We start from the raw sequence: 16,689 nt of genomic DNA on the forward strand, positions 1-16,689 counted from the left end.
TTACCGTAGCTTGTCTAAAATATCCAACAGCTGAAGCCCTGGGAGAACAAAAAAATAGATATATTGGTATTATGACCTACTTGGTACTTATCTATTATGATCTTTATATAATGTTATGCTCATAAACACTTTTTGCAGAGAGAAAAAGTGAAAATATCTTCAGATGGATCTGCCAAAGTGAGTAGGGTCATATGTTAAATGAAGAGACTCATGGTACACATGTTAGCAGCTACACGAACCACTGCAGAATCTCCCTGGAGTTACTGAGGGACACAGGCACTTCTGCAGCATGAGTCACCTCCTTCCAAATGAGACATCTAAAATCAGTCAGGGGAATGGTGTGGTCAAATATCCCTTGCTCTCCACAGAGAGGAATGGAGCCCACCAGCTCAGATGTATGCATTAAATGAGGTGAATTCTAGCAATGGTACCTAGGATCCCAGTATTCAATCAGCTGGAAACTATTTCTGAATCACAGGACAGCTTCTGTGTCTCAGCTGAGTAGACACAGGGCAAAGAAACCTTACCTACTCTTATGAGGAGTTGCAATATCTGGAAATGTGGTTATATAAGATGGTTGGTTATAGAATCAAAGAATTATAGTATTGAAGAAGCTCAAGTGATACAATGCTGCTGGGGTTCCAGAAAAGATCAAAGCTATGGGAAAGCAGCAAAGTTAAAAAATATCTGGTTACAGAAAGGTTGTTGAAGAAAACAGAGGCCAAAAGACAAATATTAAAGGAGTCTGCCTTGAATATTTGCAGTTTTGCTCCCCAGCCCTCTTTAGTGACCTTATGGATACATCTGAAATAAAACTGCTTGGCAACTGATTTTCTCCAGAGAAAGTTAGGTGCAACAAACACCCTTACCTATGAACTCATTTCTGATTTGTGTCCTTGTTCTTAGCTCTTCCTTCCCCAATATGATGGCATTGATAGCACTCAGCAGTGTCACCATGTATGGCACATTATCTGTGTTGGAGAGCTCATTCATTATGACGCTGAATCGATACTGCTGGTTCTTCACACTCTGTTAACACAAGGGATATTTCTGTTCAGACAGTTCAGAAACGTCTACCACTTTGGTGCAGGCTCTCAAATAGAATTAGCATCCTAAAACGTCTCAGTTTATCCTGCTGTGCACAAGACAGGAAAATACATGTAAAAGCAGCATTCCTCCATCATGGAGCAGGGTCTGGTCAGCAGGAAAAGTCAGTGAAACTCCTCTTGGATCCTTTTATGCTTTCTAATAACTCATGCGCCTACCTGGGCTTGTGGCTAGTGAAACCCATGGATGCAGCACTATCTATTTTGCTAATCTGACAGTGCTTTTCCTGCCAGAAAGGACCTTGTGGTTGGCAATCATCTGTCCAGACAAATCACTGAGCAGCACCGTGGACTTCCACCAACCAGGCCAAATTTCCTACAGTTTTCACCTTATAAATCCCTACCTCTCTAACAAAAATGATGCAAAATGACCTTAATTATCAGCCCTTTTCTGTGGGACATGGATCTACCTGCATGGATCAGAGCAGAGCTGTACCTCCTGCTGCAGCCCAACACTTGCCTTGTAATGGTCCAGGGCATCCAAAGCCAAAGCGTGGCCATCTGATGAGTAAATACACAGTGCAGCCAAGAGCTCAAATACTTGCTTTTTGACCATGACATTAGTTGTGTCAAGTGCTGGAGAAAAAACCAAACAAAACAAAAAAGAATTTATGATTAAATTAATGCTCTGAATCTCAGCGTCTTCTGCTACATGGCTTATGAACAGTGGTAGAAAAAAGACTAAAAGGAGTGGACACAGCATGTGGAAGATGGGAAGAAAAATATCTCAACATATAGATATTCCATCCCAATAGCAATATCTGGTAGTAACTTCTAATGAGAACAGTAAATGCTAGTTCAGGTACACTATTGGTATTCTGGTGCTTCTTGTAGGTGTTCAGTTCTCCCATGTACCAGTGGTGCACTGCAACAGCAGCCAAGATCTCAGCACCCGTAATCACATTTTTTTTTCCCATTTTCACATATGGGTATTTTCTAGAACAGCAGATGAACCATTTTCCTCAATTAATGAGTCTTATTTTTAGTGCAGAAACACCCAGTATGCATATCAAGCAGGCCAATTGTTCTAACGAGTCCCCACGTATTCCCTTTTACCGCTGTTCTTTCTTTGTGAGCCCTTGGGGTAGGATTAGTCCATCTTATTTTTTCTTTACTAGTGCACAAAGAAGCTTGACTGCTGCAAAGTCCAGGGAACCCCCCTGTTTTTCACAGCACAAAAATTCCAGCTCTATATTTCACACTGGTTAAGAAAATACAGGGTGGAGAGGAAGGAAGAGATAGTTAAAACTGAAGAGGGGAGCAAGCTAGCTTTCAGACTAAATGTATTTTAAAGAGCTATTGATAAGGGTTTCTGGGCACAGCTGTGATCTCTGTTCTGTGAAGCAGCACAGAAGTTATCCTCCCAGCACCCATCATTAGGTGCTACACAATAAGACCTAGGAGATGCCCTGACAAGTTTCATACCTAACGCCAAGACAAGTGAATGGCAGAAGTAAGTGGTATTACATATCATTTTCTAGAAGGAACAGACTGAGCAGGGCAGAGAACAAGCTCTCTCAAGTCTAAACCATGCCACCTTTCTTCCTTTTAACAGGCTACAAGTCTTCAGGCCCTGTCAATACCTCTCCCTCTGCCCTTGGGGCTCACAAAGACTAAATAGCAAATGTCTGCTGACAACTGAAGGGTCCAGGACTTCTCATGCCTGTGTACAGCTAAGGCTGGGTTTATCCTTGGCTTTTCAGTAAACTATGAAGATATTTGTGTGGAAATAGTATTGGGTGGCAAAGGCAATGTGATTTCAAAGCAGTATTATTATTTGAAAGAAGAAAATGATCTCATTAATCAGTTATGACCAACAAGTTGCAAGAAACCTGGTGCAGGACAGGAGGATAATCAACAGGAAAGTTCCCCCCACCATGCCATATGTGATGGATGAAGCAGGAAGACGTTTGCTCACCTTGGAAGAGTTTTCTGACATAGCCCTCATTGCTCACAATGTATTCAATGCCTTTGTGGGAGTTCATGACCGCTCGCACACAGTTAATGCAGGTGAGCTGAAGCAAGGCATCAGAAATCCTGGCCACTCCTCGCCCGGACAGCCTGTCCAGAGCCTCCAGGAGGAGGTCCAGCCCACACAGCTCCAGGAACTGGACCATCCAGGCATCATCGCTGTTCTCCAGCCGCTTCTTCAGCCCAGAGTAGTTCACCACCGATGGCATTTGCAGGAGACGGATGCACAACTCAGGCTCTGCATTTTCCAGGTTGGCCTCTGAGTGGTCAGTCTCCTGGGGTCCGAGTTTCTCCTTTAGGGCAGCCCACTTCTTGTGGGCACCCTCCTTTTTGATTGACATGGTGAACAGTTTGTCCTGAAGGAAAAGAAAAAACAAAGTGAGAAGTTTGTCTGGACTGACCAACAACTCTCCAGCAGCCCTAGATTTTCTCCTAGTGATCGGGATATAAAGCTCAACTGCAGCAGGTCTCCAGCTCTCCAGCACATAGGGCACACACTGGAAGCAGTCCTCCGCTGAAGAAACTCAATATAATAACCCTCTTTAACCACATACATTACATTCAGGCCCTGAAAACTCTGTAGAGAGACTCTTAGCACATCTAAGCCAGCAAATACAGCTTTAAAAGCAGCCAATTTACACCAGTCAACCGTCATTACCTATTTTCATGCAGCAAAAGGATAAGGTTGGAGGAGGCATTATCAGCTCTGAACTCCTTATTCCCATTAAACCACTTTAAAATCTCACTGCGCTGGAGAGGCTGTGTAGTTTCTAAGCATTTGTAATGGGATGGAGAAATAATTTTGAGCATATCCTGCTCATAAGAGCATCCAATTGCCCTGTTATTTTTTGCTTTTGTTTCTTCTGACTGATGCGGAGGTTAGTTTCACAGCACTCACTTAATCTCTTCCTGTCTGCTGTAATAGCAAATATGTTTGTAAAACATGGTGCTTGCACGTGATAATGTGAGAGCCCAACAGGTTGCAAGCAAAGGGATGGCAGCGGGAGGCTGTGAAAACAGCAGTGTGACTTTTCGGAGATGGGGAGCATCTCTTCAAGGCCCATCTCCCTGGAGGACATGGCCTGTCTCAGCCACACTGTTAGTAGCAAGGAGGGTGAGGAGCTGATTCCGTGCAGAGAGATAGCAAAACCAAGTCTAATTTACTCTTGGTGTCCAATTTTATGTTTTTAGGCAGGATTATTATTTTTCAGACTCACATCGATTAAGTTATACAATACAGGTCCTTTTTAAAGCTGAATGCGATCATTTTAAAGCTGAATTGCTCCCAGAGGGGACAGTTTGTCCCACAAAAGGGGGATAAACCTGCCAGACCCAAAGCCAGCCACTAACACTGGGACCTCTGTTACTCTGGGCTGGTGAGCCAGCATGGGGCTCAAAACAACTTGGGAGCACTTGGAACCCAAAACTCAGCACTTGGGGAACTGAATGGATTATAGGAGAGTCTTGGTTTCCTTTGTCAGTTCCAGCTCAAGGGTTTCTAGCCCTGCAGCGTGTAGGAAAAAGGCTTGAAAAATCTAACCCGAGAAATCTCTGAAAGGCCTTATTTCCCAGAAAGCCAAGATAAAAGATGGACCATTTACAACAGTTAGTAATAACCTCATTATTTTAAAGCCTGCCTTGTGATTTCTCCTGGGGACTGCACTGTTGAGAAAGGTCCTGGCTGCTTCGCTGCAGCTGAGCTTCTGCTTTACCCCAAAATCTCATTTTGGCAGTCATCCCTTGGCAAATACACAGCCAAAAAGTTTGCTCGATAATTTGTTGTAGGCATAGCATTATAGGCCTAAACATGCCTCTTGGAAAGATGCAGAGTGTGAAGGGATAGGATACCCAAGAGAGCCTGAACAGCTCCCCTGGGAAAAAGTGCTGATGGGACTCTCTGGCAGGGGCACTCAGCTCATAGCATCAAAGGCTGTGTTAAGTAAGGGTTAGAGGGGTGGTGGAGTTAGCAGGATATGGTCACAGAAAATCCTTTCAGAGGGCTCTTGGAGAAACTCTCTTACAGAATTTCCCTTTGGAAACTGGGAAAAGAGCTGGCCAAGTGCTCAGTTGTTCACAGCTCTTATATGAAAAAACTGATGGTCATGATTGAAAAACATGAAGTTGTGAATATACCACCTGAAAACTCACTGTACAGCTGAAAAGTAATAAAAAGGACCATATAAAAAAATCTGAAAACCCCAAAACCAAACCCTCTTGCCAGAACAAAGGCTTGAGTTTCAAAGACTTGTTGTCACTGTCTGCAGCCCAGAGCCCTTACTCACTCTTGGTAAAATTCTTCTTGAGTTAGTCATCCCCAGTCACTCCTCTGTACCCAAGCCCAGGAATTTGGGTTAGGCTCAATGCAAAGGAGAAAAGAAATCCTCCCTCCCTGGAGGGAAAGAAGTGGGAGTGTCCTACCTCAGGGTCACAGCCCTGTTGATAGGGCAGTGTCCAACACTTCTCTTGGAAGCATATTTCCAGCCATGGGGCTGGAGAGGCGCTCCTAAGGACCTGCGGTCAAATCCTGCCCCGTGCTGTCCATCAAGCCCATCAGCCCTCTTCTAGTGCCTGGGGTCAAGGCCAGACCTTCAGCGTGGGGCAGCGCTGAGGACCATCCAACCTGGGTGGAGCACAGCTCATCCTGCCCAGCTCCATTCTTTGGTGGCTTCCCCAAAGACCCAAGATCCTTCAGCCTCCTACCTGGAAGGAGGAATCAACTGTCCTGGATTTTTTCCTTCTGCACAAGGGATGGGCACAAACCCAAATGCTGGCAGTGGGGGCGGAGCCTTGGCTCACTGGGTGGGACTCCCTCCTCTGGACTCTGCTGTGACCCAGACTCTTTCTTGTCCCCAAAATGAAAGTGTGCACCAAGCAGAGGATCCGGTTTTGGGCCCTGTGTGTGCACGAATAGTCTCGTGGTCCCACCGGGTGGGAAAGCCTGCAGGAGCAGCCGTTGGAGGAGGATGGCCCTGCTGGCTCAGGCTTGGGCTCTGCCCTGCCCAGAGCTGTGCTGGGGCTCGTGCTGCTCAGCCAAGGGGCTGCAGAAGTGGCTGCCAACTGCAAGCTTCCCTCTCTCTCAGTGTGACTTCTTTTTATACTCAGCAAATAAATTTTTAAATTTGCATATGACTGAATGTTTCTTATCAAACCAGGTAAGTGGGCTGGCTTTTTGCTCCCAGTTGTACAAATACTTCATTATATATCGTATCAGCTACAGAAAGTCAGAGAAATTATAATAGCATTATTGACCTTAGGTTTAACTGATTTCTGAAAATTAAGCTCAATCAGTACAACAGGAGGAAGGAAATACTGACAGAGCATCCTGTTTACCAGCGGATTTGTTCTGAATTATCCTTTCCTCCCCACCTGCTCTGCACAGATGTGAAGAAATGAGAAACAAACCCAGGCAGGTACCTCTCTAAACAGTACTGACTTGTGCTTTTATGCACTAAACTGAACAAATTGGATCGATTAAATATTCTTTCCCACAGAATATGTACTATTTTTGTAAGGAATTAAAAAAGATGGCTAATGTATCTAATAATAAAAAGGGAATAAAGAGGAGCTGTACTATATAAATGGAAAGGAAATAAATATGGAGGAGACTGCAGTATGATTCTGCAGATGGTGTGATAAATCTGTTTACAAACACAGATATGAGTGATATATGAATGCAACATCTTTCCATATTTTCTATGAAGCACAGTGTTTCAAAGCCACTCAGAAACATCCTTAAGGGGCTGGTAGTTTCACCCTTTATCTCTGACCACAGGAGCTTATTAGCAGGTAAATGATCTCAGCAGAGTGAGACAGATAAGGGATTAGAATGGAACATATCTATCTGGCTGTCTCACAGAGGCTATTTAGACTGTGCTGGCTGAGGGAAGGAAAATGCCCTGGCAAAAAAAGGCAAGGCACTATACTTAAAAGGCTGAATACATCTCACCTCTCACCTCCTGCCAGTAGAAGGGCATGCGTACTTTGCTTTTTGCTGCCTGGGCCACTGAGGATGGTAGAAGCACGCGATGGTAGAAGCAACGTCCCCAGCCTCTGTGTCTGACCGTGCCTGCAGCACCCTCCCCAGCTATAGGCTCAGCATCAGTGCTGGGTTCTGCTCCCTAGGGCACATTCTGATGGCCCATGTGTGCTTGCTGCCATGGGGACACCCACAGCATTCACCGTGATAAATGCAACCCTCTCATCTTGCTTCTCACCCTCAGAGGTTAGTTAGGCCTTATGGGGAATGACAACTAAAGAAACTTCAATGCAAATAGACTCTTAACTTGAAGAGATTCCTTTTGGAAACATAAAGGCATCACAAAGGCTTGTCTTTTTGCACCCAGCCACAGCAACACCGTGGTTCATGGTGCTAACTTTTTGGATCACTGGGTTTGCAAAGCTGTGATGTTCCTTGCATCCACACAACTCAGCTCATGAAATTGCCTCCTTTACTTTTGAATTGGGTGTTTCCCAGATTCAGTTTTCTGTGCCCCTCTGTCCTTCAAGTCAGCTCCTAGGGAGATGACATCTGTGGGAGATAAATCAGGGCATGTCAATACTTTCTCCATCGTGCAAAGCTGTGGAGAACAGAGCTGCACAGCACAGCTTTCAGTCGAAATTACTGTATGCCACCAGGATGACATGGATCACAGCAAGGACCTGGGAGGACATGTAAAAACAGATTTATCAGGGCAGCTAAGTATAATTGCGTGAAAACAAAAGGGAGAAAAATTACAGGTCAAAACCATTCCGATTTTCTGGGAGCAGACCTCCTGCCCATGCTGCAGGATGGGGGGTGTGAGGGAGAACAGCAGCTCCTTGCTGCCCTTTGAAGAAGTCTGAGAGCATCCCATCCCCATGTGCTGCCCTTGCAGCCCTCTGCTTCCCTCCACAAGGCTGCTGGAGCACACCACCAGCCCTAAGAAAAGCTCTTTTTTTGCTGCTCAGCCCCTCCTCCCTTCTGTGCCTGTTCCTGGTGCTCAGGAGCCTGTTCTGCATGGCTGACTGCTAATGATAGGTTTTGCTTCTGGATAGTTCCAGTTTTCACTCTGCCGCTGGGAATATGTAGAGCCTTTGTATTTTGAAACATGTCAGACTACTCAGTCACTAAAAAGGAACAACATCCTGGCTTTCTGCTTTCTAAAACCACTTCAAGAAGCATGATGGGTTTGTTCTTCCTCTCCTCTTGCTTTCATTTATACTACTGTGCTTGCCTGTGCAGCATCTGAACAGCTTGTGTATGTACAGGCTAATGAAATCGCCCTCCCATGCACCAAAAGAAGTGGGGGAGGCCCCATAAATCTCTCTTTTAGAAACCAACCTGACCCTTTGGTGTGGGTCCATTAGCATCAGTAGGAACCGGCAGCATACAGAGTCTCCCAGAGGAGCTGATGGTGAGGTTATGGTGGGAAATGGAGGGGGGCAAACGTAGTTTGCCCAAAAGACTCTGCCTCAGCACGCAAACCAACTGCTGCTCCATCCTTTTTCTGCCATAACCAGTAGCATCAGTCACCTTTAGATCTATATATTCTTGATCCTCACCTGTATCAGAGGGCAGAATGAGTGACTTATGCTTAAAAAATTAGAAGGTCTTGGAATGAGTTCCCAATCTTGCTCTGCATTACTAAAGAAATTAATGAAGTCTCCAGCATACTATGCTTTGCTTTGGCACAGTCCATGTGTGAGGCAAACAGGAACACTCACAAAGCAGCCCGAGACAGCTGGGTCTTCAGAGGCACTGCACCAATACACGGAGGGTTTTGTCTTTAGCAAATGAGGGAGCACGGCCACGCAGCCCGCTGCAGCTGGCGGGCAGGAGCTGTGCCATCCCCACACTGGCTGGGGGTGGCAGGGGGCTGGCAACAGCTTCTTCTGGTAGCAAACTCCCAGAAAAGGACTTCAGCGCATAGACAAGAAGGACCATGGCCATACTGGTATAAATGTATATGTATTTTCCCAGTATAGCTTATTAGCTTATTCTTTTACAAAGAGAGGAAAAACATACTGTCCTGACTCAGTCCCATCCACCACTATTAGGATGCTGTGTGCCAGCACATTCTCTCTCCTGGGCAAATATAAGCTATGATCTCGTGTGATGTCTTGTACAAGGGGTAAATGTGTCTGTTCAATATGTATTCATAGTGGTGCGTTTACATCAGGATTACCCACACCAGCAAAAATAATCACCAGTGCCTTCTTCCTTGCCAGTAAATAAGTAAGTAAATAAATAAATCATCAGGCTGCTACAGGTACCACATACAAATCAAGCTCAAGTAAGACACTCAAGAATGTTTATGTCAGGATCTTCAGTGGCATCTAAAGCCGTATTTATATTTAAAGGTTGCACTAGCTTAGCTTTAAATGGGTTTAAAAGCACTCTTCGTTACAGCAGTAACAGTCTGAAGACACTCAGTAACCAATTCACCCTAACTTGGTAAGCCAGATTTAAATCAGGTTGGTGCAGCTGTCAGACCTTCACTTTGGAAATGGCCACTGCCACTGGGGAGAAGCAAGGCACCAGCCTTCCCTGTCTGTTTGAGTGCCAAGTCAGCCGAAAAAATTCAAAAGCTTTCCACGGTGAATGTGAGCCCTGAGGCAGCCTTGCATGCTCCCACAGGCCCTCGGAGGCCCGGCGGATTTCGGGTTGGTGGGATGCCAGGCAGTAGCCAGCACTCGCCCCACGCAGAGGGTGCCCCCAGCTGCGCTGCAGCAAACGGGGCTGCAAACACTTCACCCTGGTCTCACCAGGGCTTCCTCCCCGCTGCCGTTAGCAGACCCACGGGAGCCGGCCAGGTGTCCCAACCCCAGCCAGAAATGAACTGGACTCAGGCCGGGATTCCACAACAATCCTGACAGAGCGTAAGGCGGGTCTGGCGCCTCCCCACGCTCCCTGCCCCAGTGCTTGGGTAGAGGCAGCACCTCCACCTACCAGTGATTCCAGCATCATTCAGCATTTTGGGATGCAATTTATTATTATAATTTGGGGGTCACGTGAGAAGCAGAAACTGTTACCCAGCAACACGGACAGTGCAGTGGTAACTTTCTAAGACTCTCCTGGCTCCCACTCAGCGGGAAGCTGTCACACAAACATATTATGAGAGCCAAAAACCTTTACTGCTTTTTTGTTTTGGTTTTAAACACCTTCACAAGATGCCAAGAGGACAGAGAAAACAGGCAGAGGGAAGATTTCCTACCTCAGAGCTGGAAGCCAAATTATTCCCTTGTCTCTCTCACACAGAAGGATCCTTTTGGACTGGCTGTGCAAGCCCTCGCTTCCCCAGCCAGCTCATTTTCCCCTTCTCTGCCAAGAAACCTTCAGTCAATAAAGTCTAAATCCCCAAACAAGCATGTCTGCAAATCACACGCTCTAAGAAAGTTCAACAGAATATCGGTGTCTAATAGTATGTAAATACCAGTCTTCCAAAAGGTGCAAGGAAGTGACTTTTCTGTAGCCTCCAGGGAAGGCATTTGCATGACATTTCTCATCCGCCTCATTCAGTCTGTGCTGTGTGACACTTCTCCATGGGCTGGAAAGGAGGAAGACTTGCACCGAACTGCACCTCCATCCGTCAGCATGAGAACGCAGTCCTGGCACGGGGTGACTCAGAGCAGGGAAATGATCAAAGAAGGAAAATGATCTGGCAAAGGAAAGGGAAGGGGGAAAAATATAAAAAAGAGAGGAGGAAGTATGGCCGGGTTGGGTGGGATGGAGAGCGGGGGAGTGGCAGGCAGCAGGGACAGTCCCCTGCACTTTGCATCAGCTGTTCAGAGTCTTGTCCGTGGCACTGGGGCTTTAAACACTGCAAGATCTCAGAGGTCTCTGAAATGCTGGGAGAGCCAGGACAGCTTAAAATAACAAGGAAATCTGACCCAAGGCTGCTCACCCCAGGATGGGCCTCTAGGAGAGGGGTGGCACAGCAAAGGTCAGAGGGTCAGGCAGTGTCCCTCTGGTCAGGGGCTTGAGGATGAGAATCCTGCTCTCACCGGGACACCCCTAAGGTCCCACTGAGCTCCAGTCCAGCCCCGTGTTTATGGGCTGAGCAGGCTCTAAAGATTTTAAAAACTCTTTTTAATGTCTCTCTGCCTTTCTGGTTGAGATTTGACATGGACACTAGTTTGTGAGACACAGTTGTAAAATGCATCCATTTCACCTCTTGGGAGGTGTTAACTGAAAGCCAGTTATTATTAAATTGTGAATTTTTCAACATGGTCCATTTTAGCAGAGACCTGCCTGGCTCAGGGTAGCAGTTAGACTTCAAATGCTGTTTTTTTTCTTACTCTGTGTGGTCTCTACGCTGAATCGAACCCTCTAGATCAAAAGCTGGAGCCCACAAGAGTTTTCCTGCCTTAGTGGGGAAACTCAACCCTTATGTACACAAACACAGCTTCACCAATATTAGAAATACACTGATCTGTCTGCTCTTTGGTCCTAATTCAGCTAGCCTTTACCAGATGAACTTGCCCACATGCTTTCTAATTAAGGCAGTTTCATCATAACAATTCAGCATCCAAGGAAATGACTCTGCACAGCTCCCCATCCTGCTGTAGGAAGCACTCTGAGGGCATGTTTATACCATTCAAGACAAACGTTAATTCACGATGGGTTTTACAACAGCAAATGAATGTCACATTATAGTACATGCACTCCTGAAGTGTAATCTGCAAGTCCTCAAAAGATTAGTCACTAATCTGGTTCTTGGGAGCAGGATGGGGCTCACAGCAGGTTTCAGGGAAAAAATAATAAGTTATGAGAAAAAAAAATTCATGCAAAGAAAAGATTGTTGGTGTTGCAAAATCTTCTCCTTGCAACCATGAAGAAATTTAAAGGTCTATCAGCTCCCATCAGATTTCATCTGAAGCCTGGACCTATGAGAAATGCCAGAAATGTTTGTGTCCACATAAAAAATATGCAGAAGCAAAAAAAAAAGAGCTAAAAATCACAAAACCCAGCTTTAGGGCTGCAGTGTGTCCCTCTGCAGGCCCCATGGCATGTGAACAGCAGCAGCAATGGGCAGTAACTGAGAAAAATCAGGGGGTTTGGATCCCAGCTCCTGCTCCCAGCTCGTGCATCACTTGTGCTGCTTCCAGGTGTTCGCAACCCTGCCCAGCTGCTGCAGGCAGCTGCCTGTGCCCTCACCGCACTCTAACACCAGCCTGCGCGGGAGCAGCCCACGGACAGACAGACAGACGCTGCTGCACCCTGCTGAGCTCAGCCCCCAGCCGAGGTCCATCCACCCGAATGTCCGTAACTCAGCCCCAGCAAAGGCGTTTGCTTTTCATGGCACAACCAGAAAGAGTCCAAGCGTGGGGTCGTGTCTCTGACTGAATGCTCTGGGCACTGCCTGGGGACTGAGGGTTCCCTCGGCACCCCTGGGCTCCTCTTCCTCTGGAGGAAGCAGCAGGAGCCCCATGCTGATGTGCCTGAAGAGTGGTGCTGGTTGGGAGTCTGAAGGCTTATCTCTCAGGAGAGCAGAGTGCTGTCATGGGGAGCAAAGCTTTGCCCCCAAACCACAAGGATGTAGGGTGTTAAGGACATAAAACCTTTAATGGGTCCATCCCCTCATGTCTGAGCTTCGGTCCCAGCAACTTTGCTTTCAGGTTGCTCAGAGAGAGGGCTAATGGTTTCCCCTCAGCAAATCAATCCAATTTTACCCCGATTTTCTAGCAGATGATTTTGTGGGCCTCTGAACAGTAATTATATCAAAACCAGACAGATTAAATCAAGAACTAAGAGTTTAGTCCCACATCAGGTAAAGAAGAGCCAAAACCCTCTCCAGCTCCAGTGTCACTCTGATGTCTCTGGATCGCGGTATGGTGGCTCCCCTGCCCACGTGGCAGGTCCACAAAATGCAGGAATCTAATTAAACAGCAATAAATACACCCCATTTGCCCTTAGGAATTGGATTATTCCTAATTACAGCAATCAGTGTCTCCTTGCTGCTCTATGTTTATGTGACAAATCAGCTCCTGTGCCAGTAGCTTTTCTTCTAAGTTGTGTCAAGGATTTTGGAAAGGAGACACCCAGCTCATTTCTGCTGGCAGGGAGAGATGCCAGCCAGAGGTCTGCTGCAACGGCTCTTTTTAGGTGATCTTGCCTAAAATGCCTAGCATCACCTGCTACTAAATTACTAAAGATCAGCACACACAGCATTCAAGAATTACAGGTGTAATATTTGCCTCCACATCTCTGTGACTGGCTTGTTGGGTACTGCGGCTCATATGGAGCCAGTGAAGACAACCATGTTTATAGGGGAAAAATCAGGGTACTGGAAAGAAATATGGATAATTTAACAACACACCTTTGTCAATCTAAGAGCTGAACTCTGCGTTAAGCAACCAGACCAACCGGCGTCAAAAAAAGTGCTGAAAGGGGGGTTGGCCAGGTAAAGACATACAAATTTAGGAGGAAAGCCCATTCCTCCCTCTGCCCACAAGGAAGGGAAGGCGTCTGGCCTTTGCAGGCTGACCCTGTGCCATGGAGACAGCAGGAGATGCCAGAGGAGCTGCTGGGGAGCAGATGGGGTGGGTCAGTGATGACCTTCACAGGCACTGGGAGAGCACAGCGAAAGCAGCCAGTTTGACACTCCTTGGAGAACAGACATCTGAGCATCCTCTGGAAGTCATGGGAGCAAGACAGGAGCTGCAAAGCTGACTGCTGGCCCTTCTGGTCACTGAATTTCTCTAACCTTCTTGGAGACTGAGACCCCTCCAGCCCTCTTGTCACAGACCAGCTCTCTGTCTGCTTTTCTGCTGAATACATTCACTTTAGATGATGCTATAAGGAAAAAAAAAAAAAAAAGCCTTCTGAAGTACTCTTTATTTGATGGATACTTCTGATAATGAAAATAAAGGACTCTGCTACTGCCAGCACATGCATATTTCCGGGAACTTTGTATTTAATGGGGTTGATCTGCTTTAAACATCCGAAATATTTTCTCCACAGTTCTTTTAGGAAGCTTCTGCAACAAAAAAACATCCTGTTTTGGGGAGGGTGCTTCCACCCGGGGAGATTAAACCATTAACCCTGGGGAACTTGGTGTTTCTTTGGACAGGCAATGACAAAATTTTCTGTACAAATCCCAAATGCACCAGGAGTTCTACCCAGAGCAGAGGGCATAGACCCATGCAAGAGTTTCTAAAGGATGTACGTGCTCCTAAGTACAGGCTGAGTAAAGAGCCTGATACTTACTTACTTTATTTATCCTTCATATATATATATATATTACACCCATAGTAAGGCTACAGGGGAACTGCCAGGATGAAGGCTACCAAGGCAGCTGAACTCTGCTCCCTTGCACACACACACTGGTGCTGCAGTAGTGAGAAGATGTAATTACAAAAAAAAAAAAAAGACCTTTCAAGCCCTGCCCGACAGGGAAGAGGCAGGCAGGTCCTGTGCAAGTTTTAGCCATGCTCCTCTGGCACAGGCACAAACTCTCCTCCCTTGCACAAGGATTAAGATCTTCAGGCAGGGAACAGCTCTTCCCTAAAAACCAGTATGATGCAGAAGGATCACAGGGGAAAAGGTTGTCATCACCACTAAAGGCAAAGAGCTACACAGATCTATATTAACATTTATGGACACCCCTGCTGAAAACAGCTACTGAGACACCAGAATAGTGCATGAGGAAGCAGCGTTTTTCCAGCTGTTCTCCAAACAGGCTGCAAATGAGACTCCCTTCTATCGAGATCAGCTTTTCCGTTCAACTGCTGATGAATCATGGTGCCTGGCATCTCACCTGGTGGACGGCCCAAAACCAAACATCCTGAACATTTTTGTTCTGATAAGGCTGACCATAGCCAGGATTCCTAATGGCACAGGCAAAGTACATACTGCACACGTTAAGAACAGACCCAGATACTCTTCTGTGAGTTCGTCTGAATATGAACATTACTAAGAGTAACCAGAGAATGTGCTCAGCTGCTAATTCAAGAAATTAAGCATTTGAGCTGTTTAAAATAAATTCTTGTTGAAGAGTGGCTTAGCATGATTTCAAAACTAATCCACCCCAAAGACATCTTCTGAATATTTTCTCTACTGTTGGATGAAAAAGTTTGAAGTCCTTATAACACAGTAATCCTAGAACACTGACTGGCTTAACCCTTCACTTTGCTACAGTACTTGGTCCAGCTGTTTTAAGAAGACCTAAAGTTGCCCTCCTAGACATTATCTTTTCAGTTCTAGCTCAGTTGTGGAATTAATGTGAAGGGATTTTAATATAGCCCAGCGCTTTGGAGGTTTATGATGGGAAATTTTCATGCTGGGGCAAAATGGTCTCACTATATATATATAGGCCTAACTTACATGCAGGACATCTTACACGATCACTTTGATCTCTTAGTTTTTCCTGCATAATAATTTAAATCACTTTAGAAACAAGTAGTTGGTATTGTTTTTCTCTTTGCAAAGAAATGAGTTGTTCAGTCATATCCTCAGGTTTGCATAGTCCAAAGAGCTGCACTGCTTTAGGCCAGCTAAGCATGTGGCTGTCATTGATCTTCAAGAGGAAAATAACTATATTTATCTGATAAATAAATATACAACCAATATTAAGGATATAATTTTATAAGTGATTCATCTCTACACATATGGCTTGCTCCAGCACTTGCCTACCAGAACAGGGGTTTGGAGATCATAGGCCTGTAAATCAATTTAGCTTTGTGATAGTTCTTTCCCCTACCTTTCTTCTAGATAAATGAGGCCATATTTAGGGCTTGGTAACGGTTGTGGAGATTCAGTCCATTTCCAGCAATGGAAATAACAAAACTCAGAATTTATCCCCCAGCTTATAAAAGAAGCCTCAGGACTCAGTAAATACAAAATAACTCATGAATATTGGACAGCTTGTTCTGAAATGTGGAACTACAGCCCATCAGTGCATAAACAAGTGAACAGAGCCAAGCAGGCTGGAAAGCAGCCTTCCGAGGAAGAAATGGAGCAGCTCAGTCAGGCTTCGGATGCAAGCTAATCAAGGAGCCGGGTGCCACATCAGCATGATGTAAACCAGAAGGGAAATAAGTTATAAAACATATCAGGGAATAAAAATATTTGTTTCCCAATTCACCTTCATGACAGGATCAAATTTGCACCACTTGTCACAGAAGACAAGAACAAGACATGTTCCTGAATACTTCCTAAATTGCAGAGCCCACTGCTGAAGCACCAGGTAAATATTGCAACCCACAGTTTCTTCTTCCATGCAAACTTTTTTTGCTCTGGCTCAGAGCACATTTGCTTTACTGCATTGTATATGCAGCTGAAAGTTAAGCCGACCAACTCTAAAGGATTTTCTTTTTTTTTTTTTTTTTTTAATAGCAGAAGTAATTAATCTGCTTCAGAGAATGAATCAGCCTTTTCTGAGCTAGAAACTCACAAAGGAGGAGATTGTGGCTGTTTCTGGGGCGGGAGGGAGGCTTACTCACACAGCCAACACAGTGGAGACAGCCGCCCAGGGTACACAGCTATGAGCAGCAAAGGGGCCAAACCCCCAAAGCCGGACCCTGGAACCCCCCGGTGCCACCCCATGCCCCTGAGAGGGGATGAGCCTGGTGTTGGGCAGCAGTGAGGCTGGAAGTCAGGCCAGTGCAAAACTAATAGTTGGGGGGGGGGGGG

General features: G+C 45.8%; 1 protein-coding gene across 1 annotated transcript in view; it reads right to left on the reverse strand.

Moving 5' to 3' along the window:
* The window catches only part of LOC113480419 (inverted formin-2-like), a 19,828-nt gene continuing 3,139 nt past the window's right edge, over positions 1 to 16,689 (reverse strand). Inside the window, exons 3-6 of the mRNA XM_026849216.1 lie at positions 3,025 to 3,433; positions 1,567 to 1,682; positions 870 to 1,029; positions 1 to 38 (exon numbers count right to left, since the gene is read on the reverse strand). Of these exons, the coding sequence (XP_026705017.1) occupies positions 1 to 38; positions 870 to 1,029; positions 1,567 to 1,682; positions 3,025 to 3,418 (708 nt within the window). The 5' untranslated portion in view covers positions 3,419 to 3,433. The remainder of the gene's footprint in view (positions 39 to 869; positions 1,030 to 1,566; positions 1,683 to 3,024; positions 3,434 to 16,689) is intronic.

Source organism: Athene cunicularia (genome assembly GCF_003259725.1).
Source record: "Athene cunicularia isolate RWA chromosome 5 unlocalized genomic scaffold, athCun1 chr5_part1, whole genome shotgun sequence".
Classification (NCBI taxonomy): domain Eukaryota; kingdom Metazoa; phylum Chordata; class Aves; order Strigiformes; family Strigidae; genus Athene; species Athene cunicularia.